This window comes from Myotis yumanensis, unplaced genomic scaffold (genome assembly GCF_028538775.1).
Source record: "Myotis yumanensis isolate MYYU_CA2020_CCGP unplaced genomic scaffold, mMyoYum1.0.hap1 SCAF_1, whole genome shotgun sequence".
Classification (NCBI taxonomy): Eukaryota; Metazoa; Chordata; class Mammalia; order Chiroptera; family Vespertilionidae; genus Myotis; species Myotis yumanensis.
In genome coordinates this window covers 24,407,702-24,434,460 of record NW_027223752.1, presented here as the reverse complement: position 1 = coordinate 24,434,460, position 26,759 = coordinate 24,407,702, and the positions used below count along the sequence as shown (strand labels likewise).

The 26,759-nt window shown below is 37.7% G+C and overlaps 1 protein-coding gene across 3 annotated transcripts in view; it reads right to left on the bottom strand.

Moving 5' to 3' along the window:
- The window catches only part of CEP128 (centrosomal protein 128), a 345,267-nt gene that overhangs the window by 268,578 nt on the left and 49,930 nt on the right, over positions 1 to 26,759 (bottom strand). For all 3 annotated transcript variants that reach the window (XM_070415562.1, XM_070415572.1, XM_070415580.1), the window contains 2 exons: positions 23,669 to 23,741; positions 13,956 to 14,072 (listed from right to left, as the gene is read on the bottom strand). In XM_070415562.1, coding sequence (XP_070271663.1) covers positions 13,956 to 14,072; positions 23,669 to 23,741 — 190 coding nt within the window. The remainder of the gene's footprint in view (positions 1 to 13,955; positions 14,073 to 23,668; positions 23,742 to 26,759) is intronic.

Below are 26,759 nucleotides of genomic sequence, written 5' to 3'. Positions count from 1 at the left end.
TATTTGTGGGACTTTAGTTAAGTCATTTAAATTACTACATACAAACTTCAAATAAATTAAAATTAGTAACCATCACTTTCTTCTCTGCAAGAAAAAGAGCAAAATAATAAAATAATGTGTACAAACTTAGAGAAAAATATTTTTTAACTAAAAATGTTACATACATATGGTGATTCATATGTGAAAAGAATACTCATTCTTCAACAACTATTTGCAGAATGTCTGCTATGTGATAAACAATGCACTACATGCCCCAGAAACAGGTGTGATGAACGAAGTTCCTGCCAGTGGAGTTTAGAGTCTAGTGGGGAAGACATACAATAACATAAGTAAGCAAATAAACAACAACTATAGATGGTGTTAAGTGCTATGGAAAAAGTTAATATGATCTGAAAAAGAGAAGAGTGGCTGCAAAGGGCTATTTTAGAAACGGGTGGGGTGCAGGGGGCAAGGAAGTTCTCTCTGAAGAGGTGGCAATTACAGCCGAGGAGGGATGAAAAGAGAAAAGTTTTGCTGAGAATCAGAAGGAAAATATCCCAATGAAACACTGAGAGAAAATCACTGTGGCTAGAGCACAGATTTCTTAGAATAATAAGTAGTTAAATATGTAATGGTTAGCCCAGCTGGTGTGGCTCAGTGGCTGAACATCGACCTATGAACCGAAAGGTCACAGCTTTGATTCCTGGTCAGGGCACATGCCCAGGTTGTGGGCTCGATCCCCAGTAGGGGGCATGCAGGAGGCAGCTGATCCATGATTCTCTCTCATCATTGATGTTTTTATCTCACCCTTTCCCTTCCTCTCTGAATTCAATAAAAATATATACTTTTTAAAACCTACCTTATTTTAAAAAAATTTCGTGCACCCTTTCCCTTCCTCTCTGAATTCAATAAAAATATATACTTTTTAAAACCTACCTTATTTTAAAAAAATGTAATGTTTAAATTTCAGAATAGCCATCTAAAGAACGGAAATATAATCTACAGCTTCAAAACCAGCAGTAATATAAAAATAAATATATGCCACATTTCAATCCAATATTAAACAAGTAATAAAGAGGAGGAAAAAATTTAAAGAAGAGATCTTTAAAAAATAGCCCAACTGGTGTGGCTCAGCAGTTGAGTGTCGACCCAAGAACCTAGAGGTCACCAGTTCAATTCCCTATCAGGGCACATGCCCAGGTTGGGACTGGATCCCCTGTGGGGGTGGATGCAGGAGGCAACTGATTGATAATGTTCCTCTCTCATCAATGTTTCTATCGCTCTATTCTCCCTTACCCTCTCTCTAAAAATCAACTTTAAAATATAAAATAAAATGATAAAAACATTTTCAAATATATCAATAATTATAAATGTAAACTCACTAATGCAGCCATCCTATATAATAAAAGCCCAGTGACCAAAACAGTGGAACGACCAGAACGAATCAGAGACCAGAACGACCATGGCCCCTAACCCCAGCCGGCTGCCCCCCAGCAAGCAGTTAAGGGCGATCAGGCAGGCAGATGAGCAGTTAGGGGCGATCAGTGTGGCAGGCAGAGTGGTTAGGGGTGATCAGGCAGGCAGAGACGGTTAGGGGTGATTAGGCAGGCAGGCAAGCAGTTAGGGGCCAGCAGTCCTAGATTGCGAGAGGGATGTCCTAAACCAGCAGTTGAACATCCCCTGAGGGAATTTGGGAGGGGGGATGCCAGGCTGAGGGACATTCAACCCCCATGCACAAATTTCGTGCACCAGGCCTCTAGTTAAAACATAATTCATCAGGTGAGTATTTTTTAAGTCCAGCTATAAGATGTTTATAGAAAGCACATAAAATTAAAACTACAGAGGAAGGATTAAAATAGAAAGGGAAGATCATATGCCATGAAAACAGCAATTCAAAGAATGCTAATATCCAGGCAAACACTAATTAATAATTTAAAAACTTACCAAGAAGTAATTATATCCATGAAACCACAGTCACAAAATAAAGTAAAACTGACAAAAATCACAGGGATAAATTGACAAACCTTATCATAATGGGAGGCTTTAGACTGGCATGTTTAATAAGAATGAACAAAATTTACAGAAGTGACCTACACTTGTGTATGTATGTGTATCACACATACATAAAATTTTGCATCCAAAATCCAGAAAACATATTTAATTTTTTTTTACTCAGAGAATACTTACAAAAAAATTGATGATGGTACTAGATCAAAATGGAAGGTTCAACAAATTTCAAAGGAACTAAATTTAAAATAAATAATAAAATTAAAAGTAAGTAATACACATAATTGAAAGTTACAAAAGGCACCCTATGTAAGTCTTGAATTATAGAGTAAATCATGAGAGAAATCTTAAAAGATTTAGAAATAAACTACCATAAAAGAACAGCATGTAAAACATATGTAATTTGGTGATAAATTTACAGTATTAGATTTAAAAACAGAAAAAAACAATGTTCTAACTTATAAGTCTAAAAAATAAAAGTAATTCTAAAAATTAAAAAAGGGTATAAAGTAATAAAGTTAAAAGTAGGAGTTGATGAAGAAATAAACTAATATAGTCAAAACAAAAAACTAATAAAATAATCATGTCTAGCAAGACAACTTTAAAAAGGGAGAAAGAATCCTACACAATAAGAGAGGAATATGCTAATTAGCTGTTATGCCCTGAGGCATAACAACCAATCGTATCATAACCAGATCACAATCAGCAAGAGAGTGGGCCAGTGAGGTACAAGCAGGCTGCAGAGAGCTACAGGAGGGGGCAGGGCAGCAAGCTATGGGGGTTAGGGGGACAGGGGAAGCTACAGGAGGGTGGGGCAGCGGGTGGAGAGCTACAGGAGGGTGGCAGCGACCTACTGGAGCACAAATTCATGCACAGGGCTACCAGTAATTAAATAATACTAAAGGAACAGGATATAGCTTCAGAAAAAGATTGAAAAAAAATAAAGCAGGGCTATGATTGCCTCTTTAAATTAATTTCAAAACACAGAACACAGACAAAATGGTTAACTTATAGAATCATGAATAACTGTCAAGCTAGACTTCTAAATAAAAAGGCTACGTAACCAAAAAAGAGTGAACTGAAAATCTCAGCCACCAAAAAGATAACAGGTACAAATGATTGTATGGGTGAGTTTTAACATTCATGTAATAGACAATCCTCCTCTTAGAGCCAGATGATAGAAAAATAAGGAATCTACCTAATTCATTTTATGAGATTAATGTAACTTTGCTTACAAAAGCAAAAAGAACAGTACAAATTATCACTAATCTCAACCATGAGCATAAATGTAAAAATCCTGAAGGAAACACTAGCAAATTAATTCAGCAATATATAAAAAACACATGTAAATAAAGTTCTCAGGAATTCAAGGAGGAGAGCTCAACATCTATTGACAGAGTCAACTACATTGAAATATCAAGAAACTAGAGGCCCAGTGCAAGAAATTCGTGCACGGATAGGATTCCCAAATTCTGGCTGGCGATCAGGGCCAATCTGTGGGGCGACCTGTGGGGTGATCAGGGGGCCCCCACTGGCACCCACCTTGGCTTGCCTCTGGCCTGGAGGCTGGGGGCAGCTCTTGCATTGAGCGTCTGCCCCCTTGAGGTCAGTGTGCATCATAGCGACCGGTCATTCCGCTGTTCAGTTAATTTGCATATTAGGCTTTTATTATATAGGATAGCAGCAAGAATATGTGATATATTTAACAATCCATTCATAATTTTAAAAACAACAACAACCCTCTCTGGTCAACCAAGATATACAAGCCAATGTTGTTAATCTGATTTAAAAAACAGCACTCAAAACCAGGAGCAAATACCATACAACAGAGTTAACACTTTAAAAGTATCCCTATATATACTGAAATAAAGCAAGGATTCATGACATCTTTGCTTTTATTCAACATTGCACTTGAATTTCTAGCCAGTGCAATAAAACAACAACAAAAAGAATTATAAAGAGACTAAATTTCCTTTCATTTCAACTGATATGATTACCTACACAGTAGATACTATGTCAGTAAAGCTACTAACAAATCATCAGAACTAATAAGATTGTCAAACAAAATTGTTGTAACAATCAGATATAAAACCAGTTACACCCCTGTATACTACAAATAATCAATGAGAGATGCAATAAAAGAAAATATCCCATTCACAAAACAAAGAAAAATGATAGGTACCTAGGAATAAGTTCAACAAAAGAAGTACAAGACCTTTCTATAGAAAATTATAAAACACTGAAAAACATTGGAAAGCATGTTCTCTTCCAATTAATCTATATTTAGTACAATTACAGTCAAAATGCCAGCAGGATATTTCATAAAACATGAAAGGAGATTTTCATTATCATTTACCAAAATATAATAAAAGCTATAATAATTGAGACAAAATGATAACAGTTGAGAAATAGACAAACAGATCAATACAATGTACATAGAACCCAGAAGATATCACGGGAAACTAGATGCATAACAGAAGTGGCATTAGAATCAGAGGGAAAAAACAATTTATTCAAAAATGATGCTGAGGTAACTGATTTGTCATAAAAAAAACAACTTAGAGCCCTACCTGGTTTGACCCTCGGACTGAAGGGTCCTAGGTTCGATTCCAGTCAAGAGCACGTACCTTGGTGGCAGGCTCAATGCCCGGCCCTGGTCAGGGCACCTGTAGGAGGCAACCAATAGATGTGTCTCTCTCACATCAATGCTCTTCTCTCCGTCTCTCCCTCTCCCTTCCATTCTCTCTAAAAATCAATGGGAAACTATCCTCAAGTGAGGACTAACAAACAAACAAACAAAAAACTTCAATTTCTTCCTCCAACCATTAAAAAATAAAATTCCGGGGAAAGCACAAATAGTCCAGTATTTTAAAATGAGCAGATTACCAAATGATCTGGACAGGTACAAATGAAAACTGCTACAAGTATGGGAAAAGATGCTCAAATCGGGAAACGCAAGTGAACATAAAAATAAGTTAACACTTTATACCTATCACTGCAGCAAAAATAAAAACTATAATGATTATTACTGGTAGAAATGTGGGAGAAAGAGCCATTCTCAACCACTTTGCTGACAGAAATGTGAAGAGTTAGAACCTTTTGGAAAAATAACCTGGTAATCTCTATGATAAAAGCATCCATCTGTGGTAATAAAAGATTAAGTAAGAACTATATCAACTAGTTAGAGAAATTTCCAGAAAGTATTGGTCAGATAAAAAAGCAAGATGCATAAATATACATATATATTATGTGATCATATCAAAAATAAAAACAAAGGAAGGAAGGAAGGGAGGAAGGAAGGAAGGAAGGAAGGAAGGAAGGAAGGAAGGAAGGAAGGAAGGAAGGAATCCTATATGGCCTGGCCGAGTAGCTCAGTTGGTTAGAGCAGTGGTCGGCAAACTCATTAGTCAACAGAGCCAAATATCAACAGTACAATGATTGAAATTTCCTTTGAGAGCCAAATTTTTTAAACTTAAACTATATAGGTAGGTACATTGTTATTAACTTAATTAGGGTACTCCTAAGCTGGCCTTTGCTAAAAACGTCCTCAATCTGATTGAGGTACATTCACTGAGATCGACCCCTTCCAACTCTCCCATCCACACTCGTCTTGTATACTTGTTTCGTCTATCTCCTTTCATTCATCCTCTCTACATACATGTCCAAACCATCTCAACATACCTTTCTCAATCCTCAACACTACATCTTCTTTCACTCCACAACGTTCTCTAAAATTAACTTAATAAACTTTACTTAAAGTTTTAAGTCTTAGTTAAACTATAGGTACGTTAAATAAAACTTGATATCATACTTCATAACGATATTATTTATTGGTAAAATTAAATTCCTTACAATTTACCTTACAATATCCATAAAATTAAATCATGACAATGACTGACAAACACTAATGTGAACAATGGCCTTGCATCTCCTTGGAAAGTTTGGGTAAGTCAGGTTTATATGTTGTTGTTTTTAATTTTAGGCACGATTCCAGGTTCTCATCAATAAGACGACTTGTCAATTTACTCTTGATAAGGTTCATGCTTGAAAATGATTGTTCGCATAAATATGTAGACCCGAATAATGAAAGAACAGCAAACGCTAGTTTTTTCAGTTGATTATATGAGTCAGGAATACTATTCCAGGTGTTAAAAATCAACATATCTTCCTTCTCCAGGTCTTTCAAAGCAGACCACTTGTGCTGTGAACTAAGTTCACATTTGTTTTTCTCCAATATTTCTGTATCAGCACAAAGACATTCAAATTTCGAGCTCCACAGTTCTTTGTTTTTTAAATCCAGCAATTGCATTTCAAAGTTGCCAATGTCAATATTAAAGAAAGAACATTTTAATTCTGTTACAGTAGCATTGAGAGGTTTTTTAACAAAGGCTAGCGTCGCTTTGCTGTTTCTGAATTCCTGAAACCTATTGAGAAAAGCTTCCCTCATATTTAAAACACCGCACGTGGTATTTTGTGAAAGAGCCACACTCAAGGGGCCAAAGGGCCGCATGTGGCTCACGAGCCGTGGTCTGCCGACCACTGGGTTAGAGTATAGTCTGCATATGCCAAGGTTGCAAGTTCAATCCCAGTCAGAGCACATACAAGAATCAACCAATGAATACATAAATAAGTAGAACAACAAATTGATGTTTCTCTCTCTCCCTCTCTCCTTCTCTCCCTGCTTCGCTTCCCCCTTTCTCCCGCTTAAAAAAAAACAAACAAAAAAACCCCACAGTTCTAGCCAGTTTGGTTCAGTGGATAGAGCTTCAGCCTGTGGACCAAAAGGCCCCAGGTTCGATTCCGGTCAAGGGCATATATGGTTGCAGGCTCCTCCCCAGCCTGGGCCCTTATTGGGGCTCGTGCAGGAAGCAACCAACCAATGTGTTTCTCTCACATAGATATTTCTCTCTCTGTTTCACTTCTCTTCCATCCTCTCTAAAAATCAATAGAAAAATATTCTTGGGTAAGGATTAAAAAAAAAAAAAATCTATGTATGCAAAGGTGTATATAGTCCATATATGTCTGTCCAGGATAATTTAGAGCACAAGGAAAAATATCAGGGGTTATATCCCAGGATATTTACACTTTTTTCATTTTTAGGGAGCAGGAAGAATGTTGATGAGAGAGCACAGGGGAAGAAAAAAATGAGCCAAGTAAATAATAAAGATACATTAAAAAAGAGAATGCTTGTCTGATCATTTGTGATATGACCACATTTAGTTATGCATTTAATTAAATTATATGTGAATAAATACTTTTTACATTGGATCAAAACAATGTATTAATATGGTTACTACTTAATGCATTAAGCAAATATTTACTAAGTACAAATTGTGTTAAATGCTAGAAATGCAAAATGCTCAAAACGAGTACAATTAAAAGAGATAACACATCAAGATATGGTAACAGTAACAACCTAAGACAAAAAACTTCATATAATTATCACTTTCTAAAAACTGAACAATGAGGAGGAAAAAAGCCATCTTTGCAAAAGGAAAAAAAGTAGTCGATGGCATGGGAATTACTAAAAGAATAAAAAATGTAGCTCAAAATAAGGCCCAGAAATGTTCTCCTCATGCACACATTTTCCTTCAGAGCAGCACCTGTGTGGCTGTCCTACTGTGATACCCAGTGCCTCAGCGCCCGTGTTCCTCTCGGCCTACTACACACTTGGTCACTGGGGCCTGACAAAGGGTTGAGTTCTAGAGCTCATGTCCTAAGGAGTAGGAAAATAATGAGCTTTCCTTGTGCTTTCCACAGAATTTCTGTTTTATTTTTAAACTCTCATTTACTTGTAAATTCCACCTCTCTTTTCTCAAAACCCAAGGAGGCTATTGGGATGGTCAATGTGAGGGCAATTCAATGGGCATTTATATAAAAGTTATCTAGCCTTAGCTGGTTTGGCTCAGTAGACACAGTGTCAGCCCATGGACTGAAGGGGTCCAGGGTTTAATTCTGGTCAAGGGTACATACTTGGGTTGGAGGCTTGATCCCTGGCCCCAATCAATGTGTCTCTCACATGGATGTTTCTTTGTCTCTGTCTCCCCCACCCCCCTGTCTTCCACTCTCTGTAAAAATTGATGGGAAAATGTACTCTAAAAAGGATCAACAAAAAATAAAAATAAAAGATATCTAAAAATATCAGTGGGGAAAGGGAGGCTTGTGATATGAAATAAATATCTGAAAATGTGGGGGATAACTAAAAAACGAGGGCATTGACTATGGGAACAAAGAAGAGGGTAAAGTGAATGGCCAAGCAAAAGTTTTCCAATTCAGCCCTGGGAAGGTAAATGAAGTGGAGTACAAAATCTACATCTCCAAACCAAGTAGGGTAATGACCAAAGGAAGTTCAGGAGAAGGGGTTAATGAGACCACTTTAGAACATTTGTCTGACTGGGATCCCCTCTGATTAGACACAGAAGTCTCAAGGGAAATGCTAATGCTATTAAGAGGACATTAGAAAAACATTCTTGGCTTCCTTGGAAACTTCTCCCTTAATGACTCCAAAATAAATACATTAATAAATAGTACCCAAGGCTTTTCTTATGTGAAGTGTCCATTTTACTCAGTGTCTCGAGCCACAGTTACATTTCTGGGAAGGAATGAATAGCCACTTCTTTGTTAGGTTTTTCATAATTGGTACTGATGCCAAAAGATGAAGAAAAATATTGAAAAAAGCCAATATCAATTACCTTAACTTTTCTGCAAGTGGCCTTATTTTATTGATGAAGCTCCCATAATCTGGTTTTCCAGATTGAAAAACCACTGAACTGAGCTCCTACCCTGCACTTAATTCCTCACTTAATCTCACCATCTTCTATTAAGACTCCATGCCTCGCCTACCTCATAGACTTTCCTATGAAGCTATGAAGCACCTTTAAACTTTAAGGCATCTCAGTCACCCTAAGTCATATGCAACATTCTTGACGGAGGTAGATGAGGGAATCAGCATTTCAATATGCTCTGAAAAGCATATACAAACATAAACCCACCACTTATCTCCTGTTTTTCATTTTAAGTAATTCAATTGAAGTTGAAGAAATAACATTGCATTTACAAGAAACAGCTAGTAAAAACCAAGTCAGAAATTTCCAAAATGCCAATAAAAAGTTAGAAATTTTATCTAAGATTTTATGTGAATTTTGGACCTGCAAAAGAGTTTTTGAAAACCTCTTTCGTGATCCTAGTACCCACCATTCCTACCCCCTCCACTAAATTTAACTAATCAAGGTTACTTTACTATTAAGCATGTGATCAAAAGGAGTCTGTTAATATGATAAATGCACCTTAATGTTAAACAAACACTTTATTGTTTGTATAATGGTTCAACAAAGAAAGGCTGATGATAGTTATTAGCTTAATAATATTCGAATTTCATTAGTAAAAGTTCAGAGTACTAGAACAACCACTCAGAATTGAAAGATATATAAAAAGAATATTATTCCAAAACTAATATAAAACACTAGTGGCCTGGTGCACAAAATTCATGCACATTAAAAGGGAATTAATTAGAGGAAACATTTTAATATTGCTATTTTCCCTTTCTCTATAATAGAAGTGTCAGGGATGAAAGAAAATTAGTAAAATGTATATGAAAATCTTCCTCCTGTCAGATTCTGGGGCAAACTGTGGAACCCAGAGTCAAGTCCCTGCCCAACCACGTGCACCTCAAAATCGCACGAGACCCAGACCCGGCCAGCCCCACCCCCATTGGGTGAGATCCAGACCCAGCCGGCCCCACCCCCATCAAGCCCCACCAGGTGGGGGGGGTGCAGCCTCAGGTCCCCTGTCAAGCCCTGCTGGGTGGGGGGATGCAGCCTCAGGGCTCCCATCAAGCCCCACCGGGCAGGGGGTGCAGCCTCAGGTCCCCTGGCACACCCTCAGGTCCCCTGGCCCAGCGCCAGGGCAGGTAGTGCAGCCTCAGGTCCCCCAGTCTGGTGCCAGGGTGGGGGGCATAGCCTCAGGTCCCCCAGCCTGGGGCAGGAGGCATGGCCTGAGGTCCCTCATCAAGCCCCACCGGGTGGGGGGGCGCAGCCTCAGGTCCCCCACCCCAGCCCAGCGCCACGCAGCCTCAGGTCCCTGCTGATCACTAGTTACGGGAACCCCGCCTCCACTGTGGGTGCAGCCATCTTGTGTTACAAGAACCCTGCCTCCGCTGTGGGCGCAGCCATCTTGTGTTACAGGAACCTGCCTCCACTCTGGGCGCAGCCATCTTGTGATGGTGTGATGGAGTGAGGGTCAATTTGCATATTGCCTCTTCATTATATAGGATTCCTCTCTCTAAAGAGATATTGAGATACCAAAACAAAGTTGTGATATGAGGAGTCTGAAGGCCAGTGAAAATCCTTATAGGGTTATGAAAAACTGACATTCACATGACATCATAAGCAATAGAGGCTCAAAAAGGAAATGGACTGACTCTAGAGTACGTAGAGTCCCTTTGCTCAGACCAATAGAGAAATAAAATAAAAAAACAGAAAAAAGTCAACAATTCCTTAAAAACTCTATACAAGAAAAGGAGAGCGGCTCTTCCTCATCTGATTTCCAAAGATTAATAAATATTGTTTTATAATTAAACTAGAGGCCTGATGCACGAAAATTCGTGCAAGAATGGGCCTTCCTTCCCCTGGCTGCAGGCACCACCTTCGCTCTGGCCCGGAGCCGCCTTTCCACCTTCCCACGTTGCCCAGAGGCCCAAAACGGCTGGGGAGGTGTGGAGCACCTACGTCATTGCCATGGCGATGACGCAAGCATCCCGCCCCGCCCCAGCCGCTCAGCGCCTGCATATGCAAATTAACCCACCATCTTTGTTGGGTTAATTTGCATACTCACTCGTGGGTGTCGCAAAGGTATGGTCAATTTGCATCTTTCTCTTTTATTAGTGTAGATGGAAACAGATAAAGCTCTGAGGACCTAAGGGCCTCATTAGATCACTGAAAAGAAGTAGGCTTCAGCCCAAGCCATAGATAGCCTCTCTGTAATACGAACTTATACCTAGAAATCTCTGACATCCTGTAATTTTTTATATTTGCTCCTAATCTCTTAACAACTTTTAAATGTCATAACTTCCACTAACATTGAATTATACATTTTAGGGAGGCTGAATAGCTAAAAGTGCAGATTCAGTTTCTCTCCATAGCCAGAAACAAACAACACCAATTACCATTATCACACATGATAAGTATTTCCATAAGTATTTTTTAATATTGAAAAGAAAGCCGTATTTCTCTCCTTAAACATGACCTTTCTGTAAGAGTGTGAGCCACTTAGCCCGGGAGTTGGAAATGCATCAGTCTTAAGTAATCCTCCCTGCACTATTCAATCCAAAACCACCTTTTATAAGCGCATAGGTCACCATGTATATTAAAGTGACAAAGTATGAAATTAAACATTTCTTATCAATAGTGATCCTCTACTGTATTGTCAGAAATGGCATTCCAAATCACACCTCAAGCTTTTATTCAAATTGACAATTACACTGCAAATATTCAGGCTCTCAGAGGGGGTGGGAAGCAATCTTCCTCCCCCTCTTTCTTTGTAATTTTAGGCATTCTGCAAAGAGAGAAGAAAATAAGTACAGAAAATTTTTCTAATTTTCTCTTGCAAAAGGAGCAATTGTCTCTTCAGTACTATTCTTATGCTCACCAGATGCAATTTGCTTTGAGAATAAATGTATAAAAATCAATGTTTTTTAAAAAAGGCTACCCACATGCCGTATCTAATTATTCAACAAAGTATCCTTTTCAAAGTAATTACCAACTAACAAGTGTATGCCTCCTTTTGTGAAATGAAGGAAAGTGGAATTTTAGAAAACAAAAGCAGATTTTTCTATCAATTTACATATAATTTCAGGGTTGCAATTTTTGTTCCTAATTTTCAAGCGGCAGTACATCTACTTAAAAAATATCTATTAATCTCTCAATTAATAAGGGTAATGATTTCCACACTCACATGAGTGGATTTGTAGGACAACACTTTTGGAGAAAACCATTTGGTATAAGAAAACAATTCCTTTTTATTTTAATCTTTTTGTTTTCTTGTTGTTTCTAATTTTTATACCTTTTGTATAAATCTAAAAAACATTTTAAGGGAATTTTGACAAGTTATTTTCTATAATAATAAAACATAACCAATATAATAAAATGAGAATTCACAAATCTATATCAATAAAAATGAATGAATAAAGAAAAAGACAAATCCTTTCCTTACTATAGAATTCCAAAAAATAAATGTGGACCAAATGATGGAACTTTTAAAAAGCTCACCATTTAGCATGACTTTTAATAATAAGTGTCTCATGCAAGAATCAACACTAGATACAAAAATTCATGGGTGTGATATTAGGCTATTTTCAAGTCTCAAAGCATCTCCCCATAAAATAAATAATTACAAACACATAACAGTAATTTTAGTGAAAAACTTGGCAGGCAACACCTTAACCAATGGTTCAATTTTCAGTTATGGGACAAATCGACATTACGTGCCTCCTGACATGATACCCTGGGAAGAGCACAATACCATTACTCTAGGTTTCCTGCCAAAAGTATTGAATCTGGTTGTGAGGAAACATCAACAAACCCAAAAATGAAAGACATTCTACAAAATAACTGGCCAGTACTCTACAAAGTTGTTGGGGTGTGAATGACAATGAAAGGCTGAAACACTGTTCCAGATTAAAGAAGACTAAAGAGACATGATAGCCAAATGCTATCCGTGACTCTGAACTGTATCCTGGACCAGAAAAGGACATCAGTGGCACAATTTCAATAAAACATGTAGACTACATCATAGTATTGATCCAATGTTAGTTTCCTGTGATTAAGGAAGAGAACATACACACCATATTGTTTAGGTATCAAATATTTATATCATGTGTGCAACTAATGTAAAAACGTGTGTGTGTGTGTGTGTGTGTGTGTGTGTAAAAAAAATGATGAAGTTAGTCTGGTAAAATCTAAATATTGGGGGAATCTAGATAGAGGATATACAGAAATTCTTTCTTCTAATTTTTCAATTTCTTCATAAGTCTGACATTTCAAAATAAAGTGGTATCTAAAGAATAAGTGACCTCTATTTTTCATTGATTTGATGACAGTCTGATCTAGGGATTGGAAAATCCTATATAATAAAACCCAAATATGCAAATCTACTGAACAGCGGAACCACTGGTCACTATGACATGCACTGACCACCAGGGGCCAGATGCTCAACACAGGAGCTGCCCCTGGTGGTCAATGTGCTCCCATAGGGGGAGCGCTGCTCAGACAGAAGCTGGGCTCACGGCTGGCGAGCACAGTGGTGGTGGCTGGTGCCTCTCCTGCCTCCACGGCAGCACTAAGGATCCCTCTGGACTGCAAGAGGGCACAGGCCGGGCTGGGCTAAGGGACACCTCCCCCTCCCCAGTGCACAAATGTCATGCCTCTAGTCTTTTTCATAGCTACTCAACACATCCATTGTGTCACAAAAGCACCCCCAGACAAATTAGAAATGAATGGGAACGGCTGTGTTCCAATAAAATTTTATTTACAAAAATAGCCAATGGGCCAGATTCAGTCCATGTGGCCAGTTTGCTGACCCCTGTTATGTCAAGGAAAATTAATCAGAATAATTATACTTTCAGTTAACATTTTTTGAGCACAGGCCAGACACTATGTTAAGTGCTTTACTGGTATTAACTCATTTATCCTCGCACCAATCTGACAGAGTAAAATTACAATTATTTCCACTTTCCACGGGCCTAGTGAAAGTGAGGAACTGGCCCATGTGACACAGCTAGCAAGCAGTAGATTCTGGGTTTGACACAGAGAGGGCTGTCTTCACTCACTAAACTATAACCAACATATTATACTTCTCATGTGGACTGAACTACACTGTCACAGGCAACAACTAAGGAATTGTAATAATTTAGCAACAGCTAAACAGTTATCCAAGCTCAAGACGAACATTCTGAGAAGGTATTTTTCACAAACCTCTTGTAGCTGCAAAGAAATAAGTCCCAGTTGATCCTGGCGTCTTTCCACCAATTCTCTTTCTGTGCGCATCTCCCTTTCTATTTCCTGCAGCCGTCGCTCCACCCGATCTGAAACCTTAACAAGAACAAAGAGAAGTACTGACATTATAGAGCCGATAGGTGAAGAAGAAAAAAAGACTAAATGACCTCTATTTTTCATTTATGCCAGATACACTACTGCCCAAAGCATTTAAAACTGGCTTGTTTGTAGCGCTCTTTTTCATGACACAATTATAAAATAGATCACACAAAAACTGACAAAAAATATTTTTAAAAACAATCATTAGTCTCCAAATAATCCAAACGTGAATCCCAAAAAAGAACTTACATTTTTCAACGCATAAAATAGTAAATGAATAGGTGAGAGTTAAAGGCAATAAACTAGAAAAGAGTGCCCTCTGGTGAAACAGAAGAAAAACAGCAGTTTTGTAAAGCTACTCATTTCTTATTCTGATAAACTGTTTAATCTGTTTAGTTCTTTATCATTTTAATTATCTATAAGCATGGCCTGCCTCGGGAAGTTTTGATGTTTATGTGCAGCAAATAATTGAAAGGGATTTTCATTAGCTTGTCAATCTTGTCTACTGTGATCTGCTAAAAATAAACCAGCTGAAAATATCAAAAACTAAAGTCAAACTGAAATATATTTAATTGGGACTCTCTAAAATAAACATTTTGTCTATTTGGCTACCAAAAAAAAAAAAAAAGAGTGGAGAAATTGGAACTCTTGCACTGCTGGTGGGATGCAAAATGGTAAACCACTATGGGAAACAGTGTGGTGTTTTTTAAAAAATTAAAAATAGAATTATCATATGATCCAACAATTCCATATCTAGGTATATACCCAAAAGAATTGAAAGCAGATATTTGCACCCCCATATTCATAGCAGCATTCTTCATAATAGCCAAAAGATGGAGGCAACCCAAGTGTCCATTGACAGGTAAGTAAATAAACCAAATGTGGCTTATACATACAATGGAATATGGTTCAGCCTTAAAATGGAAGAAAATTCTTACACATGCTATAACATGGATGAACTTTGAAGACATTATGCTAAGTAATGAGGTGCCTAGAGTAGTCAGCTACATAAAGTAGAATGGTGGTTGTGAGAGGCAACATGCCTAGGAAGGTTGTGATGTTCTGAATGGATACTTTGACTTAATGGGCATCATTTCAATTTTGCAAGATGAAAAGAGTTCTGGATTTGATTATACAACTGTGAATGTACTAAACTGAATACTTAAAAATGGCTAAAATGATAAATTTTATGTTACATATGTTTATTACAATTAAAAATAAACAATACAGAATAACAAAAATAAAAATAATCTGCTAATACCATCCATCAAGAGAAAACACTACTAAATATCTTGTTGTATACTTCCAGAATTTTTTTATGCATATGTACATGATGAGTCAAACACATATCCATTTCATTTCTTTTTTTTTAACAAAAGTTGGGTATTTCACATAGTGTTTTGTAAATTTTTTTGTTCTGTTACATATCATGGACAACTTTCCATGACAACAAATAAATCTATATATTCTTTAAAAGTACACCGTTCTTGCCCTGGTCGGTTTGGCTCAGTGGATAGAGCGTCGGCCTGCGGACTCAAGGGTCCCAGGTTTCCGGTCAAGGGCATGTACCTTGGTTGCAGGCATATCCCCAGCAGGGGGTGTGCAGGAGGCAGCTGATCGATGTTTCTCTCTCATCAATGTTTCTAACTCTCTGTCCCTCTCCCCTCCTCTCTGTAAAAAAATAATAAAATATATTTTTTTAAAAAGTACACCGTTCTTCACAATTGATTAAAATAATTCCCTATTGATAATGATATAACAATTATTTATTTTTACTAGAACATACTGTGACAAACACTCCTATATAAGATTATTTTTGTACACTAAAGATACAATCTTTAAGTGAAATTGTAGAATCAAAAGACATGAATCACTAATGAAGTTATTAATCTGGGATCATACAACTAATCAGTGAGGAAAATGAGCCCAGTACTGTGAGTCTTCATTTCCAGCAGTATCTTGTAATCCCAGGTCCACTTTCATGCATTCATCATTAGCATGCACGAACACTTATTCATTCTAGCTATTATGCTAGGTAGAGGCTAGGCATAGAGCAATACTCAAGTTGCATCCACAGACGCTGCCTTCTAATAGCTTGCTATCTATTAAGGACTGACACTGAATCAGTAGTTAGGATTTCTCTAATTAAATTCAATGAGTTGGATGAGTTCTATATTTCAGGAAAGAAGAATATGCTTATTGGCATCCTAACCAAAATTAAAACAGTTCAAGTAACCAAATACTGAAAAAAAAAATCTAAAATTACTTAGATATTATCTACTTCAGCACCATAGCCAGGACATATGTGATTTAGAGTTACTGCATTTGATGATTCTTTCTCAGTTTTTAAATAATGTTTGTGTTAAGCAGATTCTGACAAGGTTTCAATGGTCTCTGCTTCCGGGTATTCATGCACTTGTGTAATTTCCTCCTCTGGAGTTTAGACTGGCTCTAGTGACTTCCTTCCGATAAACAGACTACAGAACAAGTCATTTCCATAATTAGGTTACAAAAAATTATGACTTCCATCTTACTAACATGTTCTTCTTGCTGGCCCTCTCTGCTGCCTTCTTGCTTGCTTGCTCTGATGAAACAAGCTGTGTGTTGTGAGATGCTCTGTGGGAAGGCCATGTGGAAAGGAAATAAAACGGCCCTGTGACCATCCAGTCACGACAAACTGATATTTTAGTCCAATAATCCACAAGGAACTGAATGAGCTATGAAGGAAGTAAATCCATTGCAGGCAAGATGTGAGATGACTGTAGCCTGTGAGAGACTCGGAGCCAAAGGAGCCAGCTAAGCCAGGCCTGGACCCCTAACCTACAGAAACTTTCAGATGATAAATGTTTTAAGCCAGTAAGCTCAGAGAAATTTGATATGCAGCCATAGATAACTAATGCAAATGTTTTCATCTTCACCCTCAGACATGTTTATTGATTTGGGAAAGGAAAAGAGGGAAAGAGAGAATGAGAGAGAGGGGACTCAGTGAAGTAATGGTGCCTGAAGAGAAGCATCAGACAGAAGAAGATGGAACTGAGCAAAATTTCAGAAATAAGAGGGGCACAATTGTATCATGGATTGGAGTGTGCTATGAAGGAAAAGATCTAGAGTGACTCTTAGGTGACCACCGGATAGATTACAATGCCATTTTCTGAGACTGAGCAGACCAGAGGAAGAGCAGGTAAACACAGCTCTAAACAGAAGAGCATGGGCTCTGTACCTAATGACACAGCATATACTTACTGCTATGGAATGATAAAATAATTCCCAGTAATACGAATTATTTTAAAGACTGCATTCATCAATGCCTCCTCATTTTCATTTTTTATTTCTGAGACATAAAGGAAAAATACTAAAAGCTAATACTAAAAAGTACATTTTTATCAGAGATCCATGTGAACCAATTAAATTTATTACTCAGATATCAAAGAGTCCAACTTCTCCATATTTACTTATAAAAATAGTATAATAAGAATAAACATTAGAGTAGCATTTAAAGCTAGCTTTAATGACTGGAGGTGAAATGAAAGCAAAGGTCTTCTGTTTATGGGATTGATCCTGACTTTTCAATATGCTGATTCCTCAGATCTTTCACAATATATGCTGTTGTAAAATGCATTTCAATAAGTATTTGTTGTATATCCTGCTGTTGCAATCTGTACAAAAACCATGTTATCCTAAACACAATGTTGAGAATTCTTACTTCAATTCATGGCCAACTCTTCCAGAAACAGCTGGATCCATGTTTACATTTTTAATTAAAATAGTGACCTTCCTATAGAAACTACAATAAACTTGACTTTTTCCTCCATTAATAGTCAAAGTTAATATGCACTCATATCATACTAAACTGGGTAAATTCCAGATAACGAATGTCCTCTGTGGTATAAGGTCCATGTGATAGTAAGTGTTTATTACCACAATGAAGTGTTAACATAAAATATTTTCCATAATATCATGCTATGAATAATAACTATTCCCTTCCAACAGGCAGCTTGAAAAACAAACAAACAAAAATCTATGATTCACAAAGGATTAACAAATCAGATCTTGGCATGTATGATAGAAACCAATACCTTTTGCCTCTCAAAGAAAAATGTGTTCTATAAACTTTCAAGATATATTTTAGTTACTGAGAAAATGCACGAGAAACAACTGTAGCCTCGGAATAATGCACAATAAATGAGATTAACAGCGGTTACCAACAGAAAATGAAATTGGTGGGAGATAGAGGCAGTCCTTCATTTTTCTTTCTATATTTGTACAATATTTAAAAGTTTTCTACCATGAATGTACATCATTTTGGAAATTTTACTCTAAACCTAAATCTGGAGGGGGAAACAGTTGCAGTCTCTGAGAAATTTAACGCTCAAATAACAAAACCACATCTTTTCTGACAGTATGCTATCATGAATTCACAAATGCAACACAATACATCCGATAGTTATAAAATGTAAATGTTGACTTCCGTTGGAATAAGTAACTCACAAAATCTATATTAAGCCTTGTACAAATTGGAAGTAAACATCATGTGGCCTTTGGAAGACCTTCTAAATTTCAAATAATATCACTTTTAAGTTTTTGCATTGGACAATTGTTTCCTAATCAGGACGACATGCACCCACATGATTCAGATGCCCTCTGTAGAGCTAAGAACACATTTACAGAAAGCGCCAAACAAGCTGTCACATCACAACTTGATGTGAGGAACTGGCAGGTGAACAATTCAACTGGGTGCCCAGTTAGGTGTGTCCAATTCTCCAGATCCTGATAATATAAAAGAACATGTCCTGATGAGCTGAGCACACGTGACAGCTGAGGAAACTGGCAAGGAGTACACACCAACTACAGCAATGAGCTGTGAATAGTGAGGTGTGACCTGCAGTTGTGCAATCATAGCTTTGACTGATGTGGAGTGATTCCGATCAGTGGTAATGATGATATGACAGGCTGTCTCTAAATTTAGCTAGCTGTTAACTTTTAGCTCAGTGGTTACACTTTAGGCCCACATTCACACTCCAGACTATGTAAATAGTACTTGCTAGCTTTATTTGCTTTATGAAAGAAAAAAAATGAAGTCATAAATGTTCATTTTGGGTTCTCTTTAAAATGGTGAAAGGTGAAACTTAACAAAGGTAATGTGCACTATGCAAATCAGTATTTTCAAAAATTCAAACTGATACCATTGTAATACACCCAGTTATTAATAACAGGAAAGGAACAAAGGGAAGGCCAAATATTATAGGCATATAATTTGTGCAGCTTTGCCAGGAAGCCTGTTCCCTGCAGATCCTGGGGGAAGAGACTGGTCAGAGGAAGAACAGACACATGCTCAGTCTGTGCTTCCTATCAGTCACACCTGGGAACAGGTCATGGGCCAGAGAAAGTATGGCCACTACAAGCACAGGACGATTTAATATATTTAATCTCCTAGTCAAAGGAGTCCTCTCTCTTGCTCTCTTGCTTCCTCAAGCTTGACTCCTGGCCTATGGAACTCTCATGCTTCTGCATTTGCCCCCATGGCTCACAGCCATGTGGACCCAACACAATGGAGTAATGGCCTGTAACTAGCCTGATGCTGTTACTGGACCCAGCTCCACCATGGAACAGAAACTCTGGACACTGGCTTTGCTTCTAGCTCTGCTGAATCCCCAGCTGTACCTCTTCCAGGATTGGATTAAGTGAAATGGGGCTTGGGAAAACCACAGATATAATTCCACACAAATAAAAATTGCTCATCCTCCTGTGAGAGTCTCAGAAAATTCTTTTTCTCAAGATATCATAAGGACCCAACCCCCAGCACTCAGTGGGGATAGGGATACCCAACTCACACTTGCAACAGAGAAAGACTATCCACACATTTCTCCAATAAAAAAACCATCCCAAATATCTAACAATGTCAAAAGACAGCATGACAGTTCAGCTAGATATGCCCATAGTTTCTCAGATCTACAAGGATCTCAGCAGAACACTGAGGATATTCAAGTCTGGATCAAAGCCCTTACTACAAGCATGCTCACAGTTTGTATACTTATATAGAAGTAAAAGAAGCCTCATACAACATCTGAAAAACTCTAAAATCTTATGCATTAGAAATAGCAAATCTAGCAATAAAATCTGATATATACAAAAAGATTGAGGGGGTTTCACTTCCAAAAATGACAGGCTAAATAATTTAGACCAACCCCTCCAATGCAAATAACTTAAAAAGCTATAAATAATATTTTAAATAAAAGTCTGGAAAACTGGCCTGGCTGGTGTGACTCCATGGTTAAGTGTCGAACTATGAACCAGGAGGTCACAGTTGGATTCCCAATCAGGACACACGCCTAGGTTTTGGGCTTGATCCCCCGAGGGGGAGGGGGATGGAGCAGGGGGCAGCTGATCAATGATTCTCTCTCATCACTGATGTTTCTCTCTCTCTCTCCCTTTCCCTTCCTCTCTGAAATATATATATTTAAGTCTAGAAAACTAAAAAGAAGCAACGACATATGAGACCAAATGCAAGATAAAAAAGAAACTCAGAGAGGTTGGTTGGTCCATATTTTAGGGCCACTTTCTCCCTGAAATAACAGCCCATTTCAGAAAAGGCAACTGAGACATTGAGAAGCTGAACAGTTTTTAACAGATGTGTGCGGCCAAAGGTGAAAAACTGAAGTTGAGAGCCTTTCCAAAGAAGGGGGTCCCTGGTCAAACTCCACCCCCAGCCCCTAGCCTTTGGGTTGGAATCCTGCCTGAAGGACAATACACTAACAGTAAGGATGAGCCAGAAATGATTAAAACCTGGCACTGAAGTTTAACATTGAAATATCTCAACAACAAACAATAAGGTAATCCATGATTGCGATGGTCTCTAATTTATAACAAAAAGTAAATATGTCCTCTCATTCATAATAATTATCAAATTATCTAAGCAACTTCTCTTTGCAGAGAATGAAATATATTTTCTGTCAACAGAAGATCCCATTAAGAGAGTTTTAAAAATGAGTAGAAACAGTTGTAGAATGAGAGACAATCTTAGCAATACATACAATTGACAAAGTGCTCATATATAAGATATATAAAGGTCTCACACAAATCAGTAACAAAAAGGCAAGAAACACAATAAAAGAGTGGGCAAAAAAGCAAATTGGCATTTCAAAAAAAAAAACAACAGCCAATAGCCAACAAATATAAAAAAACATGCTCATTATCATTAGTAATCATGAAAATGCAAATTAAAACCATAATGAGATACCATAAACACTCAACATAATAGCTATTACTGAAAGACTCAGTAGTATCAGTGTTGGAAAGGATGAGGAACAACACAAATCCTCACACACTGATGATAAGAGTGTAAATTAGTGCAGCCATTTTGAAAATCTGTTTTTCAGGACCTATTAAATTGGAAGGCACCTAGCAATTGCACTGCATGTTATGTTCCAACAGAAATGCATGCACAGGTGCTCTAAAATAATAAAATCAGTCACTGCAGCATTATTCATAACAGCCCAAAATTCGAAATAATTCCAATATCCATCACAAAATATTACAATATATTACAGTATATTCATACAATGGAATACTAAAGAGCAATAAAAATGAACTAACTGCAAGTACATGGCACAACACCCAAAAATATCACAATCATAATGTTTAGCAAAAGAAGTCAAACACACAAAAAAGCATGTCCTGAATGATTGCATTTATATGAAGTCCAAAAGAGACAAAATTAATCTAAAGGGTTAAAAGTCAAAATAAGAGTCATGTTTAAAAAGGAAGGAATTAGTGATGGGGAGGGGAAATAAGGCAGCTTCTTGCGTGCTGGTGATGGTCTAGTTCTATATCTGAGTGGTGGTTACATGGGCATATTCACCTTGAAATAATCCAGCTACACACTGATATATGTATTTTTCGGTATGTGCATTATACTTCCAAATTTTAAATATTAAAAAGAAGAAAAAAGAAACATAGCCTGGCCAGTGGCTCAGTGGTTGAGCATCAACCTATGAACCAGGAGATCACAATTTGATTCCCAGTCAGGGCACATGCCTGGCTTACAAGGCTCAATCCCCAATAGGGGACTTGCAGGAGGCAGCCAATAGATGATGCTGTCTCATCATTGATGTTTCTATCTCTCTCTCCCTCTCTCTTCCTCTCTGAAATCAATAAAAACATATTTAAAAAGAAAAAAGACACAAAGCTTCAGCAGCTTCCTTTGTCAAGTGACAGGTCCCACACTGGAGTTTATGAGAGGAGACGGCCATTGAAGAAGGTAGAGAGGACCTTAGAGCTATCTTATTAGTGTGCATTCAGCTCCTAGGGAGAGAGATGTAAACCACAGAATGCCTAAGTGTCTTTCTGTGTGAACCACTGCAATTAAGAAAGGCACCAATCTATTAATCTCAAAACAGATTTTTTTAAGTATATGATATTTTTGCTATTTTAGACAAGGTACAGTGTAAATTAATGGTGCCCTTGGTGTGCCTGGGAAAATCTAGGACTTTATGTAAAAAATTAAGTATTCCATGTCCTGACCACACATTAGTGCCATACCATCATGTACCAGCTGCAAAGATTTATCTACTGCAACAGAAGACAGGCATTGTCTTCACCTCTCTGGGGCACTTTACAAAGAAATTAGCACCAAACACTCAGGCAGAAGGCGCTTTTATGTGGCCAGGTGCTTATTCTTGTTTTTTAAAGGGGCAGTAACTGAGTTGATCTCTGAAAATATAGCATATCCATCTCTTAGCAGATGTAGCCAATAAATTCAAACTCTAAAATAAACAACATATCTATCTGAGGAATTGTAAACACAATTAACAACTGGAGAAAAATTAACTGCTTTTACTGGGAAACGTCCAGATATGTTAAGAAAAAAAATTCTGCTAATCTTTCTTGTCTTGGAAAACAAAAGGTATTGTGGGAAGTGAATAAATGCACATTATTCCTGGGTTGACAAATTTGCAATAATTTAGTGACAATTTCTATTGTTATTTTTCTCCTAAAAAAATAGAAGTGATGCAAAGAAATGGACACTGTATGTTCTTAAAAATTTAACCTTAATTCCACCAAGAATAGTGATTTGATAAAAAGAAATCTCTGCATAGAGAATATGAACAATCTGAGTCTGAGATAACAAAACTTGAGAATAAGGGGTATTTTCAACCAGTACTACCTAAAACAAGAACTGTAGACAGCAAGGAGGTCTCTGTAGCAATTGTGCACACACTTATGTACGATGACCTGAAATACTTAATGGGAGTGCTATAGAGCCACTACTCAAAATTCTGTGTTTCTCAAATATCATTTAACAGCTATAGAAGCATCACTGAGTCAATACAATTTAAAATTCATAATAAAACTCTAACAATTAAAACAAATGATAATTTTATCCCTAATATACTAACACTGTAAATATTTCAAACTTAAATACTGAAAATTCATAAACATTTTGTAAGAGCTATAAAATATATTATTAGACAAAGTGGCATACACCACCAAAAAAGTTAAAATGTACTGAATTTCACTGTGAATACAATGAGCCCAGCCACCCTCTCTATCACCTGCATATGAAATAAAACTTTTTATAAACAAAGAGTTCTCACCACTTCTTGTTTTTGGGTTTCGCTCAGTTTTTCAGTCAATCTTTCCAAAGCCCTTTTTGTTTCAGCATCCGATCTGGCAACAAAGAAAAATATTTTAAGTTGGCTTAAAATATGTTCAATTGAGAAAATATATACAATTAATAAAATTTATAAAATAATAATGTTATTACATAATATTCTACTACAGTAGTTCTCAAATGTTAGCAAACCATATGAGACACCTGGAGGGCTTGTTAAAAACACAGAGTGATGAGCCCAATCCCCAACATTTCTGAATCAGTAGTTCCGGGATAGGGTCCAAGAATGTGCATTTCTATAAATCCCTAGGTGATGCTGATGCTGCTGGTCTGGGAAGTACACTTTGAGAAACACTGCTATACTGGAACATCACCTTCAATAACTAAGCTGCAATATCTTACATTTTAAATTAAGAAGAAAGGAAGAGAGGGAGGGAGGGAGAACAAAACTCTTAATCTCACATCCTCTCCAGCAATTTATAATCCAATTACATAAAAGTGTGCTGTACAAACTCATTAACTTATCTCCCATTACCACTTTCCCATCGAATTAATAATGTAAATACAGGATCAGTAATAAAATAGTACAGAAAGACTTACAAAGGAAAGCAAAGGCCTTCCTCTCTCACACTTCCTCACTTCTAGTCCATGCCCCACGGGCAACCATGTTTGATCATTTCCATTCTTAATTCTTTTGCTGATTACTTGCATCATTTCCAATTCTAGACATTTTCAATTGACTCCTTGTTTTGAAATATTTAATTCACTCACATTGCTCTCCAAATTTGGATGAATGTATTGCTATTTTTAGTTCTTCTATTGGTTATCCGTGTGACTTGCATAATGTACAAATACCTCATAAATATTCTATCATAGAGAATTGATGTTCTTTGGTTACTTTCTTTCATGCTCACATTTAGTCAGCTTACTTGGATCATTAATTTTCTTGTGTTTTTGGTTTTTGCTGGAGTTTTTCATCTTTCGGCCTTATATGGACCTTATTTATCACATCATTGATATTTTTCCCCCACTTGTTACTGAATCATTTATTAAGAATCGACTCCACTCACCTACATTATTCTCAAGGACAGTTCCTCTACTCTAATCCAGAGTGAACAGTTCCTGAGCCTGCTATGTGGCTATAATTCTGGGGATTATTTTCACTAAATTTCTGAGTTTTACTATTTTTATAACCTATACCTTCCTCTTTCTTGGTTACCACCTATTTTACTTATATGTTCTTAGGTAATTTCGTTGGAAGGAAATTACCTTAAAAGATAAGCTTTCTAAGTCTATATCTCTGAAAATGTCTTTCTTTACTAGCATCCCTCTTTCTTGGCTTTTGTGGTTCCATATACTCCTGGATTTCCCCCGTCTCACAGCTGTTGCTTCGCAGTCCAGTTCCTCTGTGTACATGACTTCCCATTGCAATGTCTTCGCATTCATCTCTGTCCTTGATGCTCTCGATACCGTTTCTCCCTAAATGTCCTCCATTTCCATGGTTCCAAATGTTATTTCCATGCTGACCACTCTTAAAACCTCTAAAAGGGACTTCTCCTTTGAGCTCCAAAGTAAATACCTAGCTGAGTATTTTATATTTCTATTTGGATGTCTTACAGGCATCTTAAACCTAACATATCCAAGGTCAAAACTTAATTTCTACACCTCACCTACTTCCACAGTCTTCCATATTTCAAAAGCAGCATTACCATCTACCCAGTTACTCAAGTTAGAAATCTGGGATTCATCTTGGATTTATTCTCCTTTATCCCCTCCACATATAACCCATTGCTAAATCCTACCTCTTCAATATATATATATGGAAACACACTCCTGTCCAACTGCCCCTTGCCATAATCCTGGTCAAGCCACCATCATCTCTCATATATTAATGCAGAAGTTGTCTGACTCGCCCTCCTCAAATCAGTTCTCCATATGGCATCTGAAAGAAACCTTATTTAACCCTTTCAAAAAGCTTGCTTTCCAGTGTTCTTTTTACAATAAATGTCAAGACAAAATAAAAATGGATAATTAAATGAACATATCAGCCTTTCTGAATCACACAGAAAATTAAACCTAGCAACTACCTACACAGAATATTTTTATAAATATGAATTAAAAATATGTGGTACAAGTAAAGCAGAATTGGATCCTAAAATCTTCCTCATCCACAAAGTTAAGTCACCAAGTTTAACCAGAAACTTGACTTCTATTTTGGGTTAAATAAAGTTTCTCTTCCTCACACATACCTCTTGAAATAATTAATGGAAGTCATACAAACTATTACTAAATGGTACTAGCCCATGAGTCAGCAGATTCTCAGTCCCCACCGGACATCCAAATGTCCATTTAAACTAACCAACTAAGCCGCCCCTGCCACTTCCCTGTGTCTTCTTGCAGCGGCCGCCAACCAGTGGTCCGTGAGGTCCAAAAGGTTGGCAACCACTGTCTTACTGGACAACTACTTCCTAAACTCATGTTCCTGTGCTTAATTTATACCCTTCCTTCGAAAATGTAAAAGGAACACGATTGGGACTGGTCCCAGGCACTGACAGCGGGTGTTAGCTGCGGCTCCAGTGCCAGCTGTGGGTGCAAGCAGGGCCAGCACTGACAGCAAGTGCAAGCGCCCAGTGGGACTGTGGCACACGGGAGCAAAGAATATTCAGTAACCACCATAGGCTCGCCCCAATGACAGCGACCAGCGCCCCAACTTGGTCTGGCACCCCCGCTCACCTGCTCCACCATCCCACTACAGCCAATGCCCGCCATGTTCTGCACTCTGCAGCCTGCTGCTGATGCCTGCCATGTTCCACGCGCACTCCCTGGTGGTCAGTGCACATCAAAGCAACCAGTTGTTTGGTTGTCCCGCCATTTTGTCTATTTTCATATTAGGGTTTTATATATATAAACTAGAGGCCCAGTGTAAGGATTCGTGCACCGGTGGGATCCCTCAGCCTGGCCTGCAGGGATCAGGCCGAAACCTGCTCTCAGACATCCCCTGAGGGGTCCCAGATTGCAAGAGGATGCAGGCCAGGCCAAGGGACCCCACTGGTGCACAAATCTGTGCATTGGAC